General features: G+C 40.1%; 1 protein-coding gene across 8 annotated transcripts in view; it reads right to left on the reverse strand.

Annotated features, from left to right (window-relative positions):
• Positions 1–1609: 1609 nt before the first annotated feature.
• Positions 1610–19681, reverse strand: part of RALGAPA2 (Ral GTPase activating protein catalytic subunit alpha 2) — a 277139-nt gene continuing 259067 nt past the window's right edge. For 4 of the 8 annotated variants that reach the window (XM_042846557.2, XM_024110680.3, XM_065589834.1 and 1 more), the window contains one exon: positions 1807–4139. In XM_042846557.2, coding sequence (XP_042702491.2) covers positions 4027–4139 — 113 coding nt within the window. In that variant the 3' untranslated portion in view covers positions 1807–4026. Of the gene's footprint in view, positions 4140–7180; positions 7328–8856; positions 8897–19681 lie in introns of all 8 variants that reach the window. The other 4 variants (XM_024110679.3, XM_065589833.1, XR_010599988.1 and 1 more) reach the window with 3 other exon arrangements.

The following is a 19681-nucleotide window of genomic DNA, read 5'->3' on the forward strand; positions in this document are numbered from 1 at the left end:
CTTATACTGTATGACTACCCTTACACTTTGGGGAAGGTATCTACCCAACACATATGAAGGTATATCTAGGTGAATAAAAATTCCTGGATGTCTTGTTCTTGTAAATTATCTTACTGACAACTGAATGGTTAGATATATTCACTACCACACCTTAGCCAAATGGAGTTGCACTATGGTAATAAGGTCTTGCATCACAACAGCACACACTTCTGGAGTATTTTATTTCCCCAGTTAAGGGTACTATGAAGCAAACAGTCAAGAGCACTGGAGTAGGAGAGAATTTTCAGCCACAGCTGTTGTAGAGTTTGGTCCAACACAAACTGAAAAATATCTTTAGTCTCATGATTTTAAAAAAGGTGACCCCCCCCCAAAGTTTTACAAACTATTTTTAGACACTACTATTATTGTCACTGTATGGAAGGATTAATTGGAGGTCTTCTAATGTCATCAGATACTGAAGATGTTCTGGAGATTTCCCTTGAATATTGAAATGAGTGTATTTGTAACATTAGTTTTAAAATTTCTAGGAAACCCTATGGCAATACAAATATTGTTATGATGAGGGGCAGGGAGTGAACTGTCCTTAGATTAAATTAAATCTAGTTGTTGGTGTTTTATTATGCCAAGTGGAACCTGAACCAGGCAAGTATGTTGCTGGGTAGCCAAATAGTTTTCACTGATAAAAGCTAAACAAACAAAAACTTCCATCTGTCAGAAACCAGCTCATTCGTAAAGTACAATACACTCTTCAAAAATGGGCCTGATCATCCTGTCAGGTGACTTCTCAAGGACCTGCATATGCCGATGTGATGGAACAGTCTGGTCCCCTGTACTTTTATGGATTAGCAGTGTACTTGTCTGTCTGAAGCCTACAATGGGCCAAATTCAGCAGTGGCTTAAGAATGGTGTAAGCAGGACAAAAAAAAAGGTATAACTCTTTGGTGTCCAATTTATCCTCCCACATCCTACCTTACACCCCCACGTTAGGGGTTCTTCCTGGTATACAGCCTATTCTGCTGCTCAGCTTCAGTTACATGAATGCCAGATCAGTGTCAGCTACATTGTTTTACCACCTACACCAGATATGGTGCGGATAAGAAAATGACCATATTCATACAATGCATTAAAATCTACATTTATTATTGCAATATTGGAAATAAAATCCATTGCCACAGGATCAATGTACCTTGTTTTAACCTGGCATCTAAACAAAGGGCCAGAGTAGCTGTATATATCACAAAGATACATTTAACATATTTTTAATCAGAATTATGCAGTGAACTGAGATTTAATTGATTTCTGAGGAGTTAAGAAAAGGGTGTACTGTTTGTTTTATACTACCAAAACCCTTGGATTCTAATTTTCCATTTAAAAAAAAGAAAATAAGTTATTTATATAACAGGGAAATAATAATTCTGCACTTTCATTCTTCCCTGCATTAGAGATTGGTATTGTTTTAGAAGGAAAGATTTTGTCTCATTCAGAAAAATGCTCTTTGAGCTACTCCAAGTGGTGTGTATTTGACACACATTTTACTGGGTAACTAAGCACAGTCATGGCCTCCTTACCCAACAGTGATTAAAATGAAAACACATTAGATAATGCAATACACATTTTTTTCCTAACTTTATAGACACACAATCAGGAAGACGCAAAGAACAGATTTGAACAGAAAGTCAAATGGCAGTCTGAAATGTTAGCAATTAATTATGCCCTGTGCCAGGAGGCTGGCTGCATTTACCTGTACTTACTAGCTAGTGTAGTCTATGTACTAACAACACAAGCAACAATTTCTAGTTTCCGCTCTGGATAATGAGTGCATCCAATTTTAATTTTTCCTGATAAATTGGTTGCCACTAGAACCAAATAAACTATTACATAAAGTCAGTAACAAAATGCCAAGCTATAACTTAATATTACTGTAAAGATTTATCAAATAGCATTCATTATTTACAGAGAATAAGCACAGATCACTGTCAACGTGAAAATAAACATTCACTTAATGTATACACAGAAACTGAGTGCAACAACAAAAAGCCCAAATAATAATGGCTACCCAATCGTGCATTTAGCTTCACTTAAAGTAGCTCCCCTTCAGTTCAGGTAAGAAGTCACATTAAATTTTTCAGGTGTGCATCCAGCTTAATAAACACAAACAAACAGAGACTATGTTAACTAGACCTGAGGAAGATTAGGAAGGTTACAGGGGTATGATACAAAAATCAGGCATATATACTAACACTAGTAGCCAAAATGTCAAAAAACAAACTTATGGTAACATTAGGTGTCTGACAACTACTCCCTGTCCCTCCACCAAACAAAAAAAGGGTCAGGAAATTCAGTTTTGAAACTCCACCCATTTCATACCCTGTTGTTCCTAGGTATTACAGCATTATTATATGGAAAATCAACATCTGTTTAGAGACCTTTGCAATACAGAGTCATAATGGATGATAGAATTTCAGCCTTAAATCTAAATTCCCTACCTTCTATTAAGTGTTTAAGTGGTTACAGTATATGTCTCTTATTTTCCTTGCTTTTATGGTAATATTAATTTTCTAAAAGTACAAAACATTCCCCTTAATTCCTCAAACCCACTATTCACTGAAACTGTACTGAGTTTTTTTTATATCCAAAACATTTGCACAATATGCAGATCACCAAAAGAACACAATGTAATGTGTCCTTGGAAGGTTATTACAATATCTAGGACTAATTAGGGATACTTTAATTTGCAGATTATTGCCGTGTTGATGTACTGTGTCAGTGTGGCTACCCAGGATGTGAACTGGCTCTCAGTTATACAAATCTGGGTGAAAAGTAGTTATTGCAAATGTGCAATATTCGCTTTTCTAAATGAAATCACTGGTCATTTTATTTTTCCACACAAACAGAAAAAAGGTGATTAGCTCACATTATGCATTAATCACATGCAACATTTCATATGACAAAATGACCCTATGTCCAAGATAGTGCTGCAAAAGAAGATTTCTATCAAAAAATAAATGGACAGATATAAATTAAATGGTTTGAACCAAATTGTACACGTTAACATCTAACCTGTATTACATGTTATGGTATAAGTATGAATCTTTGTTAATAGATACCAATAATGCCAAAACTGCAGCATTGGCATGTGATGGTTATAACAAACACTAAGAGAGAGAATGCAGGGGTCTTAAGTCTGCTCTCTGGTATGTTAATATGCAGCATCCCACAAAGGGCCCAATTCTGCGAGGGTCAGCGCAAGCTGAATTTCAGGATTTTAGTAAATGTATGGGGACATGCACCCTTGAATAAAAGGGGAAGATTAAGCCAAGTGACTTTAATCCAGGTCTTGGTGATTTATGCAATTGGCAGCACTTTCCTAGATTACAAATAAATTACCTAAACCAGCTATTTGATACTTACGTTTTTTATGCACAAAAACTGTACTGGGGTATCAATTCAAAACAGAAAAGGAAGGGAGCACTTGATGACATACTGAAAAGCACCCAAGTCATTCACCCACACTTAAGAGAAAAAGTCCATCATATGTTTAATTAAATGAAAACTTGTTTTCCATTTAGACAAAATTTGCTAATATACACACAAGTGTTAAACTATAATTGGAATGATTAAACGATCAACACAATGAAAGTAAATTAAATAACTGGTTTCAATACTTGCTTTGCATCCTCTTCCTGTGACAGCTGTACTTGCATCTACAGATTTTAAGGGAAAATAAGTGAGTTACCCCACATCAGTTAAATGCTTCACACATTGAAAAAGATCCAGTTTTGACATAGTTATTTCGGTGACAACAATAATCATGTGTAATGCATGATGGGTAAATCAAGTGATAGCTGTCCATCAATAATTTAAGTTTTGCAACATAAGGGAAGTTACTTCCTTATGTGCTCATCCAAAGCACGTAGCAATGTTCTATTGATACAGTAAATGATTTTATTCTGGTTTTGTTTTTCAGATTCCCTCGAATGGGCTTCCCCTTCCAAAGTGCTTTAATCTGAAGATTTGCTGAGAGCACTAGCAGAGCGACGAGGTTTTCGTGGCAGGGGGTAGTGTTGGAGAGGTCTGCTCTGCTAACTGTATTCCTGTGGTTACGGTAAGATCAGCACTCGCACTCATAGCGAGACAGCCTGAAAAGCAAGTGGGCAAAGAAAATAAAGTATTATTAGAACAATAGAATGCGTCCAATGACAAAACTGCTTCCTAAAATACAAAAAAGAAACCAAAATTCATCCCATACGACTCCACTGAATTGACCAGAGTTGCTCTAGGAATGTATTTGGCCCAAGGACCCTAAGGGTTAAGAAGAATGAGCTTCTCATACATGGTAAGGAGGCTGGTATTGGCTGTTTCCAGAGAAGGTATCAAAGGGCTAGGTTGTGACTTGGACTAAGTGCCCAGGCAGGGGAGTACGAACCTTCTTCACACCCCTCTGCAGGCTACCCAGACCGTGAGACAGAGTGCAGGAATGAGTGCCAGCTCCTCACCCACCTCAGAGCAGGTGTGTGGGTAGGGGTGGAGAAGTGAGTAGAGTCTTGGCTCCACTCTCTCAATGTGCTGGCCAGTTCAGCAGAGCTGGCACAGAGGGTGTTAGAATTTACTGGTGCCCCCTGAAGCAAGGAGGAAGCAGGGAAGGAACTGTGAGAGACTCAGAGGAGTATTTCTGGGTCACTGTGTCTCTGGGGTCTACTCCTAGGTTGGTGCTTAAAAGTACAATATAGCTCTAAATCTCCCTCTTGCACATGTATTATTAAAGGTGCTAGTCTTTGTTTTTTGTTTCACTGAATGGCTCTGCAGTATTTAATTTCTCTGTTTCTGAAGACTGAAAATTAGTTTCCTTTGTATTAATATTTCTGATCATACAACAGTAAGGTGCCTTAACTGCTGATGCTGAAGAGAAAAAAAGCAACATTTTTTAAACAATTCCACTAAGGAAGCAGTAAACGAAATCACCATAATTTCTGTTGTATTTAAGAAGGTTATTTAAGAACTTTATGCAAAGCTTAGCAAATCCCTGTTGGCTACCATATAGTCCACATGTATTTACATATTGTTATTTTACACATTTAAGTTACAACTCATTTATTCCCAAAAGGTGATTACAACTAGAGGTCAGGACTAAATAGTTTGTCTGAATGAGAACAGATGAGGACACAGCTATTAAACTCAAAGGTAAATGAATAATATTAAAGCATGTGTGCAACTCTTGTCTTTCCCCGGTGCAATTATAATCATGCTCTGAGGAATACAAAAATGCATGCTGCAACACAGTTCTGTTGTTGCTACTGTCGTTTTGACTTGTCCCAGGACATTTCTGTAAGCGTGAATGCCATTTCATCAGCTCTCTCCTGGTACAATATTTTTAAACAATGGTATAGTTCTCCCTGTAAATCCTCAATACAAATATTTTTATTAGAGATGGGACTGAAGCAAAGCCCCTTATCCAAACACCTCCAAACCTCTGGGGATGGAGGAGGAAGATTCAGAATCCAAACTCAAACCTAGATCTAAATTTCACAGTTAGCCTCTATGTCTATAAAGGGCTGAGCAGCCACAAACTTCAGACCTAGAGCTACGTTTTGCAGCGTAAGCCCATTTCTAATTTATCTACATACTCTCTTTTCAGATTGCTCCTGTACCTGGATTTAATTTACTTGTGTTAAGATAACGTTTTACATGTTTATAGCACCTTGCATCCTGCATGATCCCAAAACGTTTCAAATACTGTGCACAAACACCACCACTGAAATGCATCCGCTACTGAATTACGTCTGCAGTGGAGGCTGGCAACCAATTGGTTGAATAGCATGCTATACAACAGCAGCAGGAGGGAAATAATTGGCCCAGAAACCATGGGGTAAACCGTGCCCTTATGAAAACTGTCAGGAAATCTTTCCTATCCAAGAAAAGAAGACAGGACATCAGTTTGTAATGTCTTAACTGGAAGATCCTCATGTAGTAAACTGCATGATATTCCATTTACCTTGGAAGGACAAAGGACTAAGTTGAGTCTGCTGAGATTTGAACATGTGGTTCTAGGTATTTTAAACCCGATGCTTAGGGCCACTAAACTACCTCATCCCATCCCTTCTTGTAGTGACCATAAAACTAATGAGCCAGATTCCCTTGCATGCCATGAATGCGTAAAGGAGCTGTAAACCCAGTCTAATGGGTGTTTTGCTTTGCTGGAGCAGTGGAAAGCAGACTCAGCGCACTGGTGAACCTAGCCCAGTATGTTTCTAAACTAAAGCATTTTCATTTGAATAATTCTTTCCTGACGCCTGACAGAAGGGACCCATTCTAATGACTGCAGCTGGCATTCTAACCATGACTCCACGGCTTTAGTTCCTCCCTGAAGGGGTTAAGATACTTTACAGAAAGTATATTTCATAAAATTATAAGTTTAGCAGACAGATTCTCACAAATCAATTACACAAAAAGCAACTCCCAGTGGTGTAGCTGCAAGCAATCCTGGGTTGTCTTCTGAGTGCTTCTGGAAATTCAGCTGCACCACTGTGAGCTAGACGCCTGTATTAATCTTACTTCTTCCTAGAAGCAGTCTGGAAATGCAACAGTATAGACAGTGTCTCAGTTTATTTCCTTACTGTAAGGTTTAAAACACAGCACTCATGACAACAGTGAAACTTGTATTCATTAAATGCAACTATGTTAATAAATATGATTGTAATGCATGAAAAAACCAAAGAACGGACAATTTAGTTGCGGTTAATCTGAAAGCATTTACTGTGCATTTGAAATTCTTAAATTACTTAATAAACCTGATACTCACATTTCAAATTATACTTTTTACTTACCAGTTTTATATTTTAAGTCAACTGTTTTGAGCAGAAAAAAAGCACTTCCAAATAAGTGAAAAATGTGATTTAATATGCAAAGACATTTTCTGTGAAAAATGTGGACCTATTAGTTTTGGCTTAGAACTGGAAAATTGCTGTGTTTTCCCTAAGAAAGAAAGTGCGGGGGGCGGGGGGAGGGAGGGTGGTGCTGTATTTTACATTCCTGCAGCTAAGCAGAATGGCAGATGGTCAAAATAATACAATTTTCACCAAATGGACAAGCTCAAGCAATATTCATGCAAGCTCTCAATACAGCTCCTGCGCATATGAAAAGCAGTGCAGTTCAAACAGTGTGTAAGAAGGCATAGCCACACCTAAGCATTTAGAATCATCCACAACATTCCTTTAGCCTTTAGAGTTTGTACATTCCATCAGTCAAAACTTTCTTCTGGCAAGTCCTTAACTATGCAATCAACCTTGAAGCTCCCTCTAAACCGTCTTGATTGATAGGTAGACAGCAGCTGCAGAATGAGCAAGTAATAACCACAAAAGATAAAGGCTTTCATACAAATATTATAATTCCACTTGCAAGCTGTCTGGCACGAACTCAAATTACTTGGCCTTCTCTCGCAATGGAAGCTTGGAACTTTATTCAGATAACACACTCTAGCCCACTTAACTATGCACCAGTTTAGTGAAAGGAAAAAGGACAATACCCACATATGTAAAAATAAATAATACATTAATGTAAAGGTTACAATGAGATTTCAAGATTTTCCAACAGCCCAAAGGAGGTTTATCTAAATTTATATTCTAAATTTGGGGAGGGGGGGGGGGAAATAGGCAGCACAAAAGTTTTAACTCATCAAAGCAATTATAAAAATGGACTGGTAAAAAAGTCCATCACTAAATATTAGAGTCTGAGATTCTGATTCACAGATGGCTCCGTTTTCGCCCTCTCAAATACACAATTCAAACACAAACACTTACCAAAAGATACTCTAAGCCTAAAATCCTCATTTTGGGTAACGTAAAACAATCAATCATTTATAAGCATGGAACACTTTTTAGATGATACAATGTGGGTTATAAATACCCGTTCATCCATCCATTGATCTTCTAGTTTGACAGGTTATTATTTAAAGACGCTTGGGTTGCATCCATCTGTGAATCAGGATTCAAGGAGTTAATTCAGTGCTTCAAGCCTCTTTGCCTAAGCCCAGCCTACCACTGAGCGTATCCAGCCAGCATGCTGCTGTCAGGCTGCTTCCTTCCATTCGATCAGTGCATTGGAAATTGCCCAGACAAACAAACAGAACCAAGGAGCCTGCAAAGGTCACACCTGGCGTGTGGCCGGCCGGCCTGCTCTCTGGGTCCTAAACCGCACCCCCAATCGCCAGGTTCAGGGCACTCTGTGTTTCCCCTCTTTTGTTTTCTTTTCCTCCCCCAGCTGTTCCATTCAGAGGCCCAAGTTCAGCAATCTGCCCTCCCCAGAAAGGGAGGCCCTTATTAAGCTGAGCTAACTCAAAGGGCCAGCACAGCACGTGCCGCTCCTTATCGGCCCCATCTCAAGATCCTATTCCATGGTGCTTAGCCAACAAAAAAGTAAATGGACTTAACTCCCATTGGCTCCCCTGCAGCAATTCAAACAAAAGTGCAAAGCAACAAAGACATTTTCCACTATGGCAGGTGTTGGTGTCAGATTCCGCCTGCAGCAAACAGGAGCAGAAGAAAGAAAGAAAAAAAAGTATGTGCTTCTCAGACATGCAGGGGGATGCTAACAGGGCAGGCAGCCGGGCTCTGAGAGCTGCTACTCAGAGGTGGGCATAGTCAGGGTCGCTCTTTTCCAGCACAGAGCTTGGAACTCATGTTTTGGGGGGAAGAAAGAGAGACCCGGCCTGAAGATGAGGTGGGACTGCAGTGCGAGAGAGAGACCCCACAAACCAAGAGTTGTTTCAGCTTTATATTAGCAACAGAAGGAAGGAAGGAAGCTGGTTAGTATATCTAGCGTGATGCCAGTGCTGTAGCCTGCTCGAGGTGTCACTCTTACCTTTCTCAATTACCGTAATGAGACCTTTACATATTTTAATCTAAAGGGAAAAAACACAAAATCATATAAATAAAGGAACAGCACACCTACTGCTCTGTTATGAGGCTCATAGACATTGCTTACACCATTTAGTTGTGCAAAAACACTAATTGTGCATCTTAAAGCTAACTAAACATTCAGAAAGTAACTAAGATATCATTCATAATAATAATGGAAAATAATGATATTCTTTAAAGTTCACATTAGTGCGGTTATCTCGCGAGGTGTAAGTGGGACGAGCAGACCCACACTTCTCTCCAATGTTGGCTGAAATGTGGAGAAAAAATTTGCGCACACAATTATTTCCACCCAACTTAAGGATATATTACATGCACATTACTATGAAATTATAGACATTCTAGTGCTCTATTATTGTCAGTCAGTTAGTGGCTGTATAATTTCCAACAGCTGTAAACTCTGAAGTTTCATGAAGATTTAAATAGCTTTTACTTGCTGGTCAAGTTAAAAATCAGCAAGTGAATATATAATGTTAAGCTCTTTGGACTACATTTTTATAATGTAGAAGCCCACTTGTGCATGCAAAAATGCATGTACAATTGTGTGCGTGGATGTGCATACAATTCGTACAACCACATGCACAAGCAAGGTATTTGCATGAACAAATGATGATTCAGATTATTCTGTGATCATTTGCATATGCAAATACCTGATTTGTGTGCAAAATTATGATAGCTGTATTGTGCAATTGCACATGCTTTTTGTGCATGGATCTCGGGCTTTGTATTTCTGTTGCATTACGTCTAAAAGGGGATGACAACGATCAGTTTGTAATAAAAAGGAAAATTATACTTCTAATGAATGGTTTGTGATCCATGGAAAATTAAAAAGTCAGTTTAAAATAATTCAAGTTTCTGATAGAGCACCCTTTAAACTGCATGTAGATTTTTTTTTTAATTCTTAAAAAATGAAAGATTTTTCTTCTCTGCTGATATTTATAAGGCTCATTCTATCTGGAGAGGGAGGGCAGTCCTGAAAGCAATACCAATAAATATGCCCTGTCCCATTCCTATCTATATGCCACCTGCTGCCTCAGTTTCAGATTTTCTGCTAACACCCTCTTGCATTTGCTGTGAAAGAACATACATGTGAGCTCTCCTAGTTCATGAGGGTGATTTCATCCTGCTAAAATAGGAGACAGGAAGTGCAACTGACCAACACTAGAACAGTGAAACTGATTGGAAGGGATGTTAAACGCACAAAATAAATAAACTGGAAAATATTGTTTTCTCTGCAATCTCTCTCCAGTCCAATAATTTTAGGTGTTATTGTAAAAACAGATGCATGTTATTCAGTAGAAAATGTGGTTTTCAAGTTGATAGCACCCTTTTAATAGTATCTTCAACAACTACATTTTAGATTAACATAGTGCATGTCATCTCAAAGAGTTTGATAAATGGTATACACACAAGAATTCAGTGCTGCCAACTGTCAAAATTTTTATCACAAGTCTTGCAATATTTGGTGTTTTTTCTGAAGGCCCCAACTCTTGGAGTCATGTTATTAGATGAGAATCTCATCTTTCATTTAAAAAAAGTTTCTAGCCCTCATTGATGCTAAGAAAACCTGGAAAATGTGAACCCTAAAGGCTCAAACACCAGAAAAACAAATGAAGAGAACCCCCACATTTTTTATTTTAAAAATATTCTGATTTTTAAGCAAATCTCAAGATTTTTTGAGGCCTTACTCATGATTTTTTAACATGGGATCAGGGGTGTTTGGCAAACCTGGAAATTGCTTTATCACTAATATCTCATGGGTGGGAGGATAAAGGAAGCAGAAGATGGACAGCACAGTACAAAATGGGGAAGTTTTGACCAAGTTGATAAATCTCTCTTTTCGCAAGAAAAGCTTTCAGACTTGATCTGAGTGTAACTGATGCAGCAATACCTGCCTGAGTCTGTGGAAAGCCTGAAACAACAGTTCAGATGTCTAAAGGGTTGTTAACTCTGACACCTGTTGCTCTGTGGGCAGCCCTGACAACACCCTCACAGCAGTTACTTGATCATAGCTCTGCTGAGGTGGTGTTGGCAAAGCAGTCTCTGCTTTGGTAGGTAGCGACTGAGTTCTCCCCACCTCTGGGATGGAACTCAACCTGCCAACACAGGGACAGTTGGTGAGAGAAGGGCCAGGGCTACCTGAAAAGAAGTGGTGGAGGGCTCCCCAACACATAGTTTATTGGATTGCTCCTGTCCCGTTCCAAGGAAGGCCAGAGTCCTGAAGGGGCCTCATTTAGGGAAGTGTCTAGGATCCTTGATTGTCTAACTCTGGTTCTGCGAACTAGTAGTTCCAGGGTTGCAGTATTTTGCACCTGATGTTTAGGTATCTAAAGGTATGTCTATTCTGCAATTAAAAATCCATGGCTGGCCTATGCCAGCTGATTCAGGCTAAGGGGCTGTTTAACTGTGTGTAGATGTTTGGGCTCAGGTTGGAGCTCAGGCTCTATGACCCTGTGAGGTGGGAGGGTCCCAGACCTCAGGCTGCAGCCTGAGCCTAAATGTCTACACCGCAATTAAACAGCCCTGTAGACCTGAGCCAGCCGTGGGGTGTCTAACTGCAGTGTAGACATATCCTTAGGGTATGTCTTCACTACAAAAAAAGTGTGTGTTCTCAACTTGGGTTAAAATAACAGTGAAGACAAGGCAACTCTGCTTTCAACTTGGATTAGCAGCTCTAGTTCAACCCAGGCTCCCCTATAGGCTTTAACTCAAGCTGCTAACCCGAGTTAAAAACCCAGCTGCTGTGTCTTCACTGCTATTTTAACCCGAGTTAGCTAACCTGAGTTAAGAACTCGTTTTTTGGAACGAAGACATATCCCAAGTCATCTTTTTTTCATTTTATTACAACTTTATTCACATCAAACCAACAGAAAATGGTTAGCTGTCTGCCATTCTCAACAGACTCTTGAGTCTTGGTTCTGAAACTTTCATGTGAACTCTTCTTTCCTTCTCTTTTCCCACTTTGGTATAAGTGAGAGATTTTGGGGGTAAAAGGATTCTTCTTATACCAATAATACCAACATTATCATCTGTCCATTTACTGCATGAGTGTTTCTTTTGCCCAAGTAATTTTTAAATCAAACATGCTTGAAATAAAGCATGTCATTTTATAGAAGCAATGCCTGAATCAAAGAAAAAATATAGTAACCAAGGAAAGAATGCTCTAAGAATACAGATGGACTGCAACTTTGCCGCAAACCTCTTTCACTTGACTTGAAAATCTTAGTTTTAAAATATTAAATGCTAAAAGAATTGAAAATACATTCCCTTTAAAGACAAATGTTCTTGGGGAGAAAAGGCAGGTGTTTCCCAAAAGAGTTCGTCGCTGGGAAACTACAGGCATGTATGTTTGGTATGTTTTCTCTCTGTCTGTCCCTTGTCACAGCAACATCTGAGGGAGTTTGGTTCTGTGTGTGTTAAGTAAGAACAAAAAGATAGAGAACAACAACATCATCTCATCTGTAAATTCAACCTTAGGTCCCTTATTCCTGCCACTCCTCACGGTCGGCTCACTTTCCTTATAATTCATCATACTTATATGACTCCCATTACTGTAGTATCCACTTTTAATAATCACAACACTCCTGTGAAATAGGAAAATACAATTACCTCTATGTTAACACTCGGGGGGGAGGAGGGGACTGAGGCACAGAGAGACTAAGTGACCCACCCAAGGTCACACAGGAAACCCATAGCGGAGCAGAGAACTGAACTGAGGTCTCTGAAGTCTGAGATCAGTACCCTGACCACTGGGCTAGCCTTCCTCATAAACTATTCCGTGGTGACGGTATTTCTTAGGTGGCTGCCTCAGTAGAGTGTTCCAGGCTAGGAACCATTATCTACCCAAATATCCCTGCCAGGAGATTAGAAGGTTTTCTTCCCTTCAAGTTTATAATGCAGCGACTTTAACTCAAAACAATTCAAGACTCATAAGAAATAACAGCTGCCATACTGGGTCAGACCATGATCTATCTTGCCCGGTATCCTATCTTGCCTTGTACCAAACCTTCAGGGGAGTATGCAAGACAGGGCAATTATGACATGATCCACCTGTCTTTCACTCCTGGCTTCTGGTAGTCAGTTTTAGGTCATTCTGAGTTTGCATTTCTGACCATCTTGGCTAATAGCCATTGATGGACCTATCCTCCATGAACTTATCCAGTTCCTTTTGAACCCAAGTTATACTTTTGGCATCACAACATGCCATAGCAATGAGTTCCACAGTTTAGTTGTGTATTTTGTGATAAAGTACTTGCTCTTGTTGTATTAAACCTGCTGCCTATAAATTTAAATCGAGCGCCCCTGGTTTTTGTATTGCATGAAATGGTAAATAACAGTTCTCTATTCACTTTTTCCACATCATTCATAATTTTATAGATCTCTATAATACCCATCCCCTTAGTTCCTTTTCTAAGCTGAATAGCCCTTACATACACCATATATTTCCAGAGCGTGCATCTTTTTTCCCTTCTGACCCTTTCAACATGTGGCAGGAGAGGCACATCTTCTTTCAGATGTCTCGTGTCATGGCCCCCTCCCTGACGCACAACTCTGTTACACTTTTCAGGATCCTTTGATGTGCCTGACTTTTCAGACCTGACACCTCCCTCCCCCAAATATACTCTCTTATGGTATCTCTAAAGAGGGAAATTTTAGTTTCTCCCTAATGTAAGGCATTAACCATTGTAATCACTATGCAGGAAAAACAGTTTAGGTTCCTATTTTTCAGAACATCTTTGGACTTTGCCTACACAAACACTGAGTTTGCGGCAAGCTGGGGTGCAAATATACCCCACACTAGCCTGCCAAGCACTAAGGGTGAGTATGGACCCTGCTGCCACATGCTAACCGTTCCCTAGTGTGCTTTGATATACCCCACTTTGAAATGGGAGGAGATCAAAGCACACTAGGGAATGGTTAGTGCACAGCGGCAGGGTCCAAAGGGACATACCGCACGGCACGCTAGTGTAAGGCAGATTGACACCCCAACTGCCGTGTACTAAATGTTTTGTAGACAAGCCCCTTCATAAGTTGAAGTTTCTTTGTAGGAGTTTCTACGGTGTAATTGTTTCTCTGTTGACCCTCTCACCGAATTACCCAAAAAGGTATCCTTCGCTCCAAAGGCCTTCTGCTCTTTCTTCTGGCCTAATAACCATGATTTCACACGATGATTGTCCTTGCTGGACTGTTAACCGAATCCCAGCATACTGTCTGTCTTGCATCTAAAGTTTAGAGAGACAAGGCTCAAAGAATTCTTATCTGTCTCAATATTAATTCTAATCAAATATGGATTATTCGCAGTTTAAATGTAATCGGTCACATATCTGAGGTAATTATTAAAATGCAGTTGTAAATGTGCCTTGCTTTAATTTCCCTTTGAGACTGGAATTATGCAAGAATTTAAAGATTTTTTATGATGATCAGATTTATCCAGTGATTCTAACTTTTAAAAATAAAATTGTTCTAAAGATTCTGACACTTCTGATTAGAGCATGTTGGGACAATGGAACTGAGAGATCTGCTCTGTCTACAGGAGAAAGACTAGGGCCAGGTCTATACTACAGCCATTTGCAGTCATAGCTGTGATGGTGTGTGACATAACTGACCTAGCTGTGCCAACAAAAGCCACTAGTATATAAATGGCCTAAGATATTTAAGGCCTATGAACTATTCCCTGGTACTCTGGAAAAGAACTAAAATCACTTATCTGAAACTATGCTAAGGAGTTCATTTTGAGAACTGGCCTTTTGTTGATAGGTTCTAAGATTGATCAAAGCTGTATTGTTTATGAGGTAAGATTGCTTGGGTAACAAGAATACTGAAAATCTCTGGAAAAACGACTGACATGGACCACTGCCTAAGAGTATAAATCAGGAATAACCCATAGTTGGGATCTGTATCGATTCTGTCTTTCCTTTTCTTTGCCTCCCTTTATTTCCTTCTCTCAAGCCATCAGTCTAATGGATGTCATGTTCAATGAACCTGAGGCCATGATGTCCTGTAGGTTTAAGAATGGATCCTGCTACCAGGAAAAAGGAGAAAACTTACTCTAACAACAGGACTTTGCCTCCAATCCAGCCATCCAGATTGACCTAAGATGGCCCAGGGAGTCTGCCTGCCAGAGAAAAGCACAACTCCTACCTGAACTTGACAAGTCACTACTTATCTACTTCAGCTGGACCATAAAAAGGAGTACATATTTAAATGTTTTCCTTTTCCTTTCTCTGTTGTCCAAGTTTGGCTGGGGAAACTGATTGGCAAAACTAACATCAGAGTGTTTTGGCTGTAACTGGGAAAACATTTCCTTCATTTAAGGAAAAGATTGAGAAAGAAAAGCTGGGTTTGTAACATGCAATGCTTAAGTAAATAAAGACAGAAGGATTAACATCAGGGCAGTTATTAAAGGGTTTAAAGCCTTAGACTATGGGAAAAAACCCTAAACTATTCTACTATTATCCCATTATTTGTGTTACTGTAGTCATGGACCAAGACATCGTTGTGCTAGGTGCTGTACAAACACTGAACAAAATGACAGTCCCTGCCCCAAGTAGCTTACAATCTAAGTATAAGATAAGAGACAACAGATGGATACAGACAGACAGGGGAGTACAAGTAAACAATGTGAGAATACTGGTCTGGACGGCGGTCAATGGTCTCTGCACATCAACAGCTTAACCATTGTCAAGTTTTTTGTAGGCTATCAGGGCAAAGGAGAGTGCTGAGGAAGGATCTGAAGGTGGATAATGAGGTAGCTTTGCAGATTTTTAGGGGAAGTGCCTTTGGGCAGCGTGGGAGAAAGCACAAAGGTGCTTGTTTGTCCACCTGTTAAATTTTCAAAGGAATCTGGCATCACGGGCCAATCAGAGGTGAGTATAAATAGTTTGATAGCAAATGAGAGATGATAGGTAGAGTGGAGATTGACTGTGAGGGGCCTTGACAGTGAAGACAAGTAGCATATGTTCGATGTGATAGAGAAGAAGGAGTCAGTGGAGAGATGCAAAAAGAGTGGTGACAAGGTCAAAGTAATGGGCTAGGGAAACGATCCTTGAAGCATCATTCTGATTAGTTATGGGAGGGGCAAGATTGCATTGGTCAAGGGAGGAGGCTATTGCAGTAATTGAGGTGCATGATGATGGGAACCGGGATGAGAGTTTTAGCTGTGTGAATACACAGGAAAGGCCGTAACTTAAAGATGTTATACAGAAAGAATTGGCATGAATTAGCTATAGCCTAGATATGAGTTCCTATCAGTTCCTATCACTGGCCCTGGGGTGTACAAAACAACATGTAATTAACCTATAAGCCATGACAGGTCTATGAAAGTCTTTGTTTTCAGGATATTACAGTCATGTCTATTGTTAAATAAACAGCCACAAAGAAACTCCCTAGTAACTCTGCTTAGTTCAATATACTGTACTTGTATACCTGCATAGACACTGGTTACTGCAGTTATAATCACAGTGTAACTGGAAACTTTTAGCCTACATGTTCAATTCAGTATATTTTGAAAAAACCATCAATTTAACCGACAATTGTGGCTGCATTCACTCAGACACAAACATGTTTTAAACACATTATGCTCAGAAATGCAGATCTACAGTAACAAGCTCCAGGAGTGTGGGAAAGGAAAACACTAGAATTCCATTTGCACAGTGTGTTAAGAATGTCATGTCTGGTGTAAGGTATTAAAGGATTTGATAATATTTGGTTATACATGATCACTCATTTAAATCTTTATTTGGAGATCTCTCATTTGTAACTTTTTGCTCAAAATAATGATTAAACCACACATTCACTACATCATCTAACTTTTAGTTATATTTGGAGGTTCTTTTTTTAAAATAGTTGAATTTAAACTGAAAAGAATATACATGAAAATGCTGCATGTGATGTGCTGTTCCCCATGCCAGAGCTATGACAGCTGTTATGCAGCACATTTCTTTGGGCCAGCAGAACACACGAAGCATATGGAGGATGTCAATGCAAAGGACAGCTTAGCCCTGACTCTGCTGGAGACTCAAATATGATAGGACTCAGGCTTTATTTTTAGGGACGGATGCAAAGCTGACTGAAGTCAATGGAACTCTTTCCAGTGACTTCAATTGGCTTTGAATCAGACCACTGGTAAATGTCCAGATGTAAAACTACTGTACAATAAGGTTAAAGGTAATAATACCTAGCTTTTATACAGAGCGTTTCATTAGTAGATATCAAAGTGCTTCACAGTCTTTAAATGTATTTACCCTCAATGCCCCTGTGAGGTAGGACAGTGCTATTCTCCTCAATGTACAGAAGGGGATCTGAGCAACAGAGGGGCTAAGCGACTTGCCAAGGCCACATAGGAAGTCTGTGGCAGAGCAGGAAACTGAACAGGGGTCTAGACTAGTGCCCTAACCTCTGTGCCATCTGTGGTTCAGAAAAAGACAATCCCCTGACACTAAGAGGCACTTGAAATATTTCCAGGGATGTGAACTTATCCTGAGAGAAGCTAATCACCCATGACTCCCACTGAAGGCAATGGGTGCTCAACACCCCTCAGTATCAGGCCCTTTGTTCTATTAGAGAATTTCGAACCAAAAGCAATGGTCTACAATACAGACATAAGTAAAGCAGTGTGGGCTCTGATTAGCCTGAGGCCACTTCTGCAATTTCTCGCCAGCCAGCAAAAGCTCCACAAACCTCTTAAGCTTCACAGCCAGAGGAGCTGCAATCTGTCTCAAAGAAGTATGTCCCTCTTGAATGAGGCCATATAATGCTGGAGATAACCTTAAAATGCCAGCCAACCCTGCCTCCTTCTCGGGTGGAGTTGGTGAATGGGAATGACACCATCACACAGGGGGCTGGCTCATAATTGGCTGGCTGACAGACATTTGTCAGCCAGGGAAGAAATTTTAAAGGGGCCATACTGCCTGGAGCGCTCTTGCTGGCTGACAGGTCAAGCAGCTGGAGCTGTCAGTTCGAAAGAAGAGAGAGGCCCATCAAGTTAATATTTTTTCCTCTACAAACTCATTGCTAGGGAGGACGTTCCCCCCACCAATCCATTGTCTCTTCCAGAGATCATGGAGGGGAGAGTTGCCCCTGACCCAACCAACAATTTAAAGAAACAGGACCAGGCAGAGAGACTGATTGCCCTTCGCAGATCATAGCCACTAGCGCCACGCATAGTGGTTACAACAGTCTAGGCCGGGAGTAGCTCCTGTAGCCTAAGCAGCCCTAGGGGGACAGATACAAATTGTGAGCAATGGTATGCAACATGCAGGGAGAACTCCTGTCCTGATACCCAAAACAACTTCCAGCCACACACTGTTTTTTCTTCCCTTTGTAGAGCAGGACGGCCTTTCCACATGGCAGTTCAATCCTGCTGCATAGCTACTGTATGCAACCTTCTTAGGCCTCCCAATTTTGCCTGACTAGATCTCTAAAAGAGAGGGGCCCAGATCCTCAGTTGGTGTGAATCAGCATGCCTTCAATGGAGCTCACCAACCTACATTGATTGACACCATCTCAGGATCTGGCTCTTGGTATTCACTACAGCTTTTTGTCACTGATTTAATAGAGCATTCCTGACACACAACTTATACATTTTACTTCTTAACTCCAGTATTTCTTTTTCCTGAAAAATATGCAAATCATCTGCCAACATACACAATATTAAATAATTTTAAAAATGTTAAGCGTCTGATCAACGTACAAAAATCAGGAGAACAGTGAGTTTAGCATGTGTCTTCTTCCCATATTCCACTGCACATAGCTAGTGGAGGAGTCTGAGAATTCTGAGACTCGTCATACCCATTAGCAGATCACTGAATTAAGGAGGGTATGGCAGCCTGAAAGAAGAAATTTCTTTACTGGAAAAGGAGAAATGACTTTGGCTGTAATTTTCAGTGTTGTCCTTCTGACCATGGCAGACATTTGTGTTTGAATGAGATTTCTTCATTACTGCCAAGCTGTTACATGCTTCTTCAGTGAAGTTACAATTTTGCTTATGTTATCAGTTTGTTGCCACGGAAATGACTCTCATCTCACAAATTCACAGATCCAGAAGATGGACCAGAATTTCTGTGTTATGTTGTCTGAACACTGATTCTAAATTTACTATAATGAGCCATACAAAATTATGGAAAATGTGAAATGGATTTATGTTTCAGTCAGATCTCAGATTTCCCCAAGATGAAAGGGTAAATTTTGCTCCTCCCTGTAAAATGGATTTTCTATGGGGGACTCCAACAATCTGAAAACTACAGAATTTTTTCTCCTTTGTTAAATCAGTTAGCTCCACCAATCAGCTGACAGAAACTTTGGCACCTCTTCATCCTCAGGTACCAAAGCACACTCTCTGGCCAGTTGATAGCTTCCTTAGATGGAAAGACCAAAATATCCCTCTCTGCTCAGGGGGCTCTAACAACTGGAATGCTGGGCCTTGCCTGGCAAAACCCAAACCCAGACTGGGAGGACTTATCTTGGGAATTTTCCAGAGGTTCCTTGGACTAAGGCACTCAGGATCACAGGCCCAAAAGCTGCATCAGTGGGAGCTTTGATGCAGATGATAATGGCATGGATGGAATGCCAAGAGTCCATTTGACAGGTTTCCTGTACTGACGCAGATTCTCTCTCTGCCTAGGAGGAGACTACGTTTCAGAGGAAGAAGCTTTAATGCCTATGGAATAGGGAGACTGCTATGTATGCTTCCTTAATACATACACAAACCCATTTAACAATGACTGAATCTGAATGGGAATTATCTGCCTCTTTTGTGGGGAAGGGAGGGC

This window comes from Chrysemys picta, chromosome 3 (assembly GCF_011386835.1).
Source record: "Chrysemys picta bellii isolate R12L10 chromosome 3, ASM1138683v2, whole genome shotgun sequence".
In the NCBI taxonomy this organism is placed as follows: domain Eukaryota; kingdom Metazoa; phylum Chordata; order Testudines; family Emydidae; genus Chrysemys; species Chrysemys picta.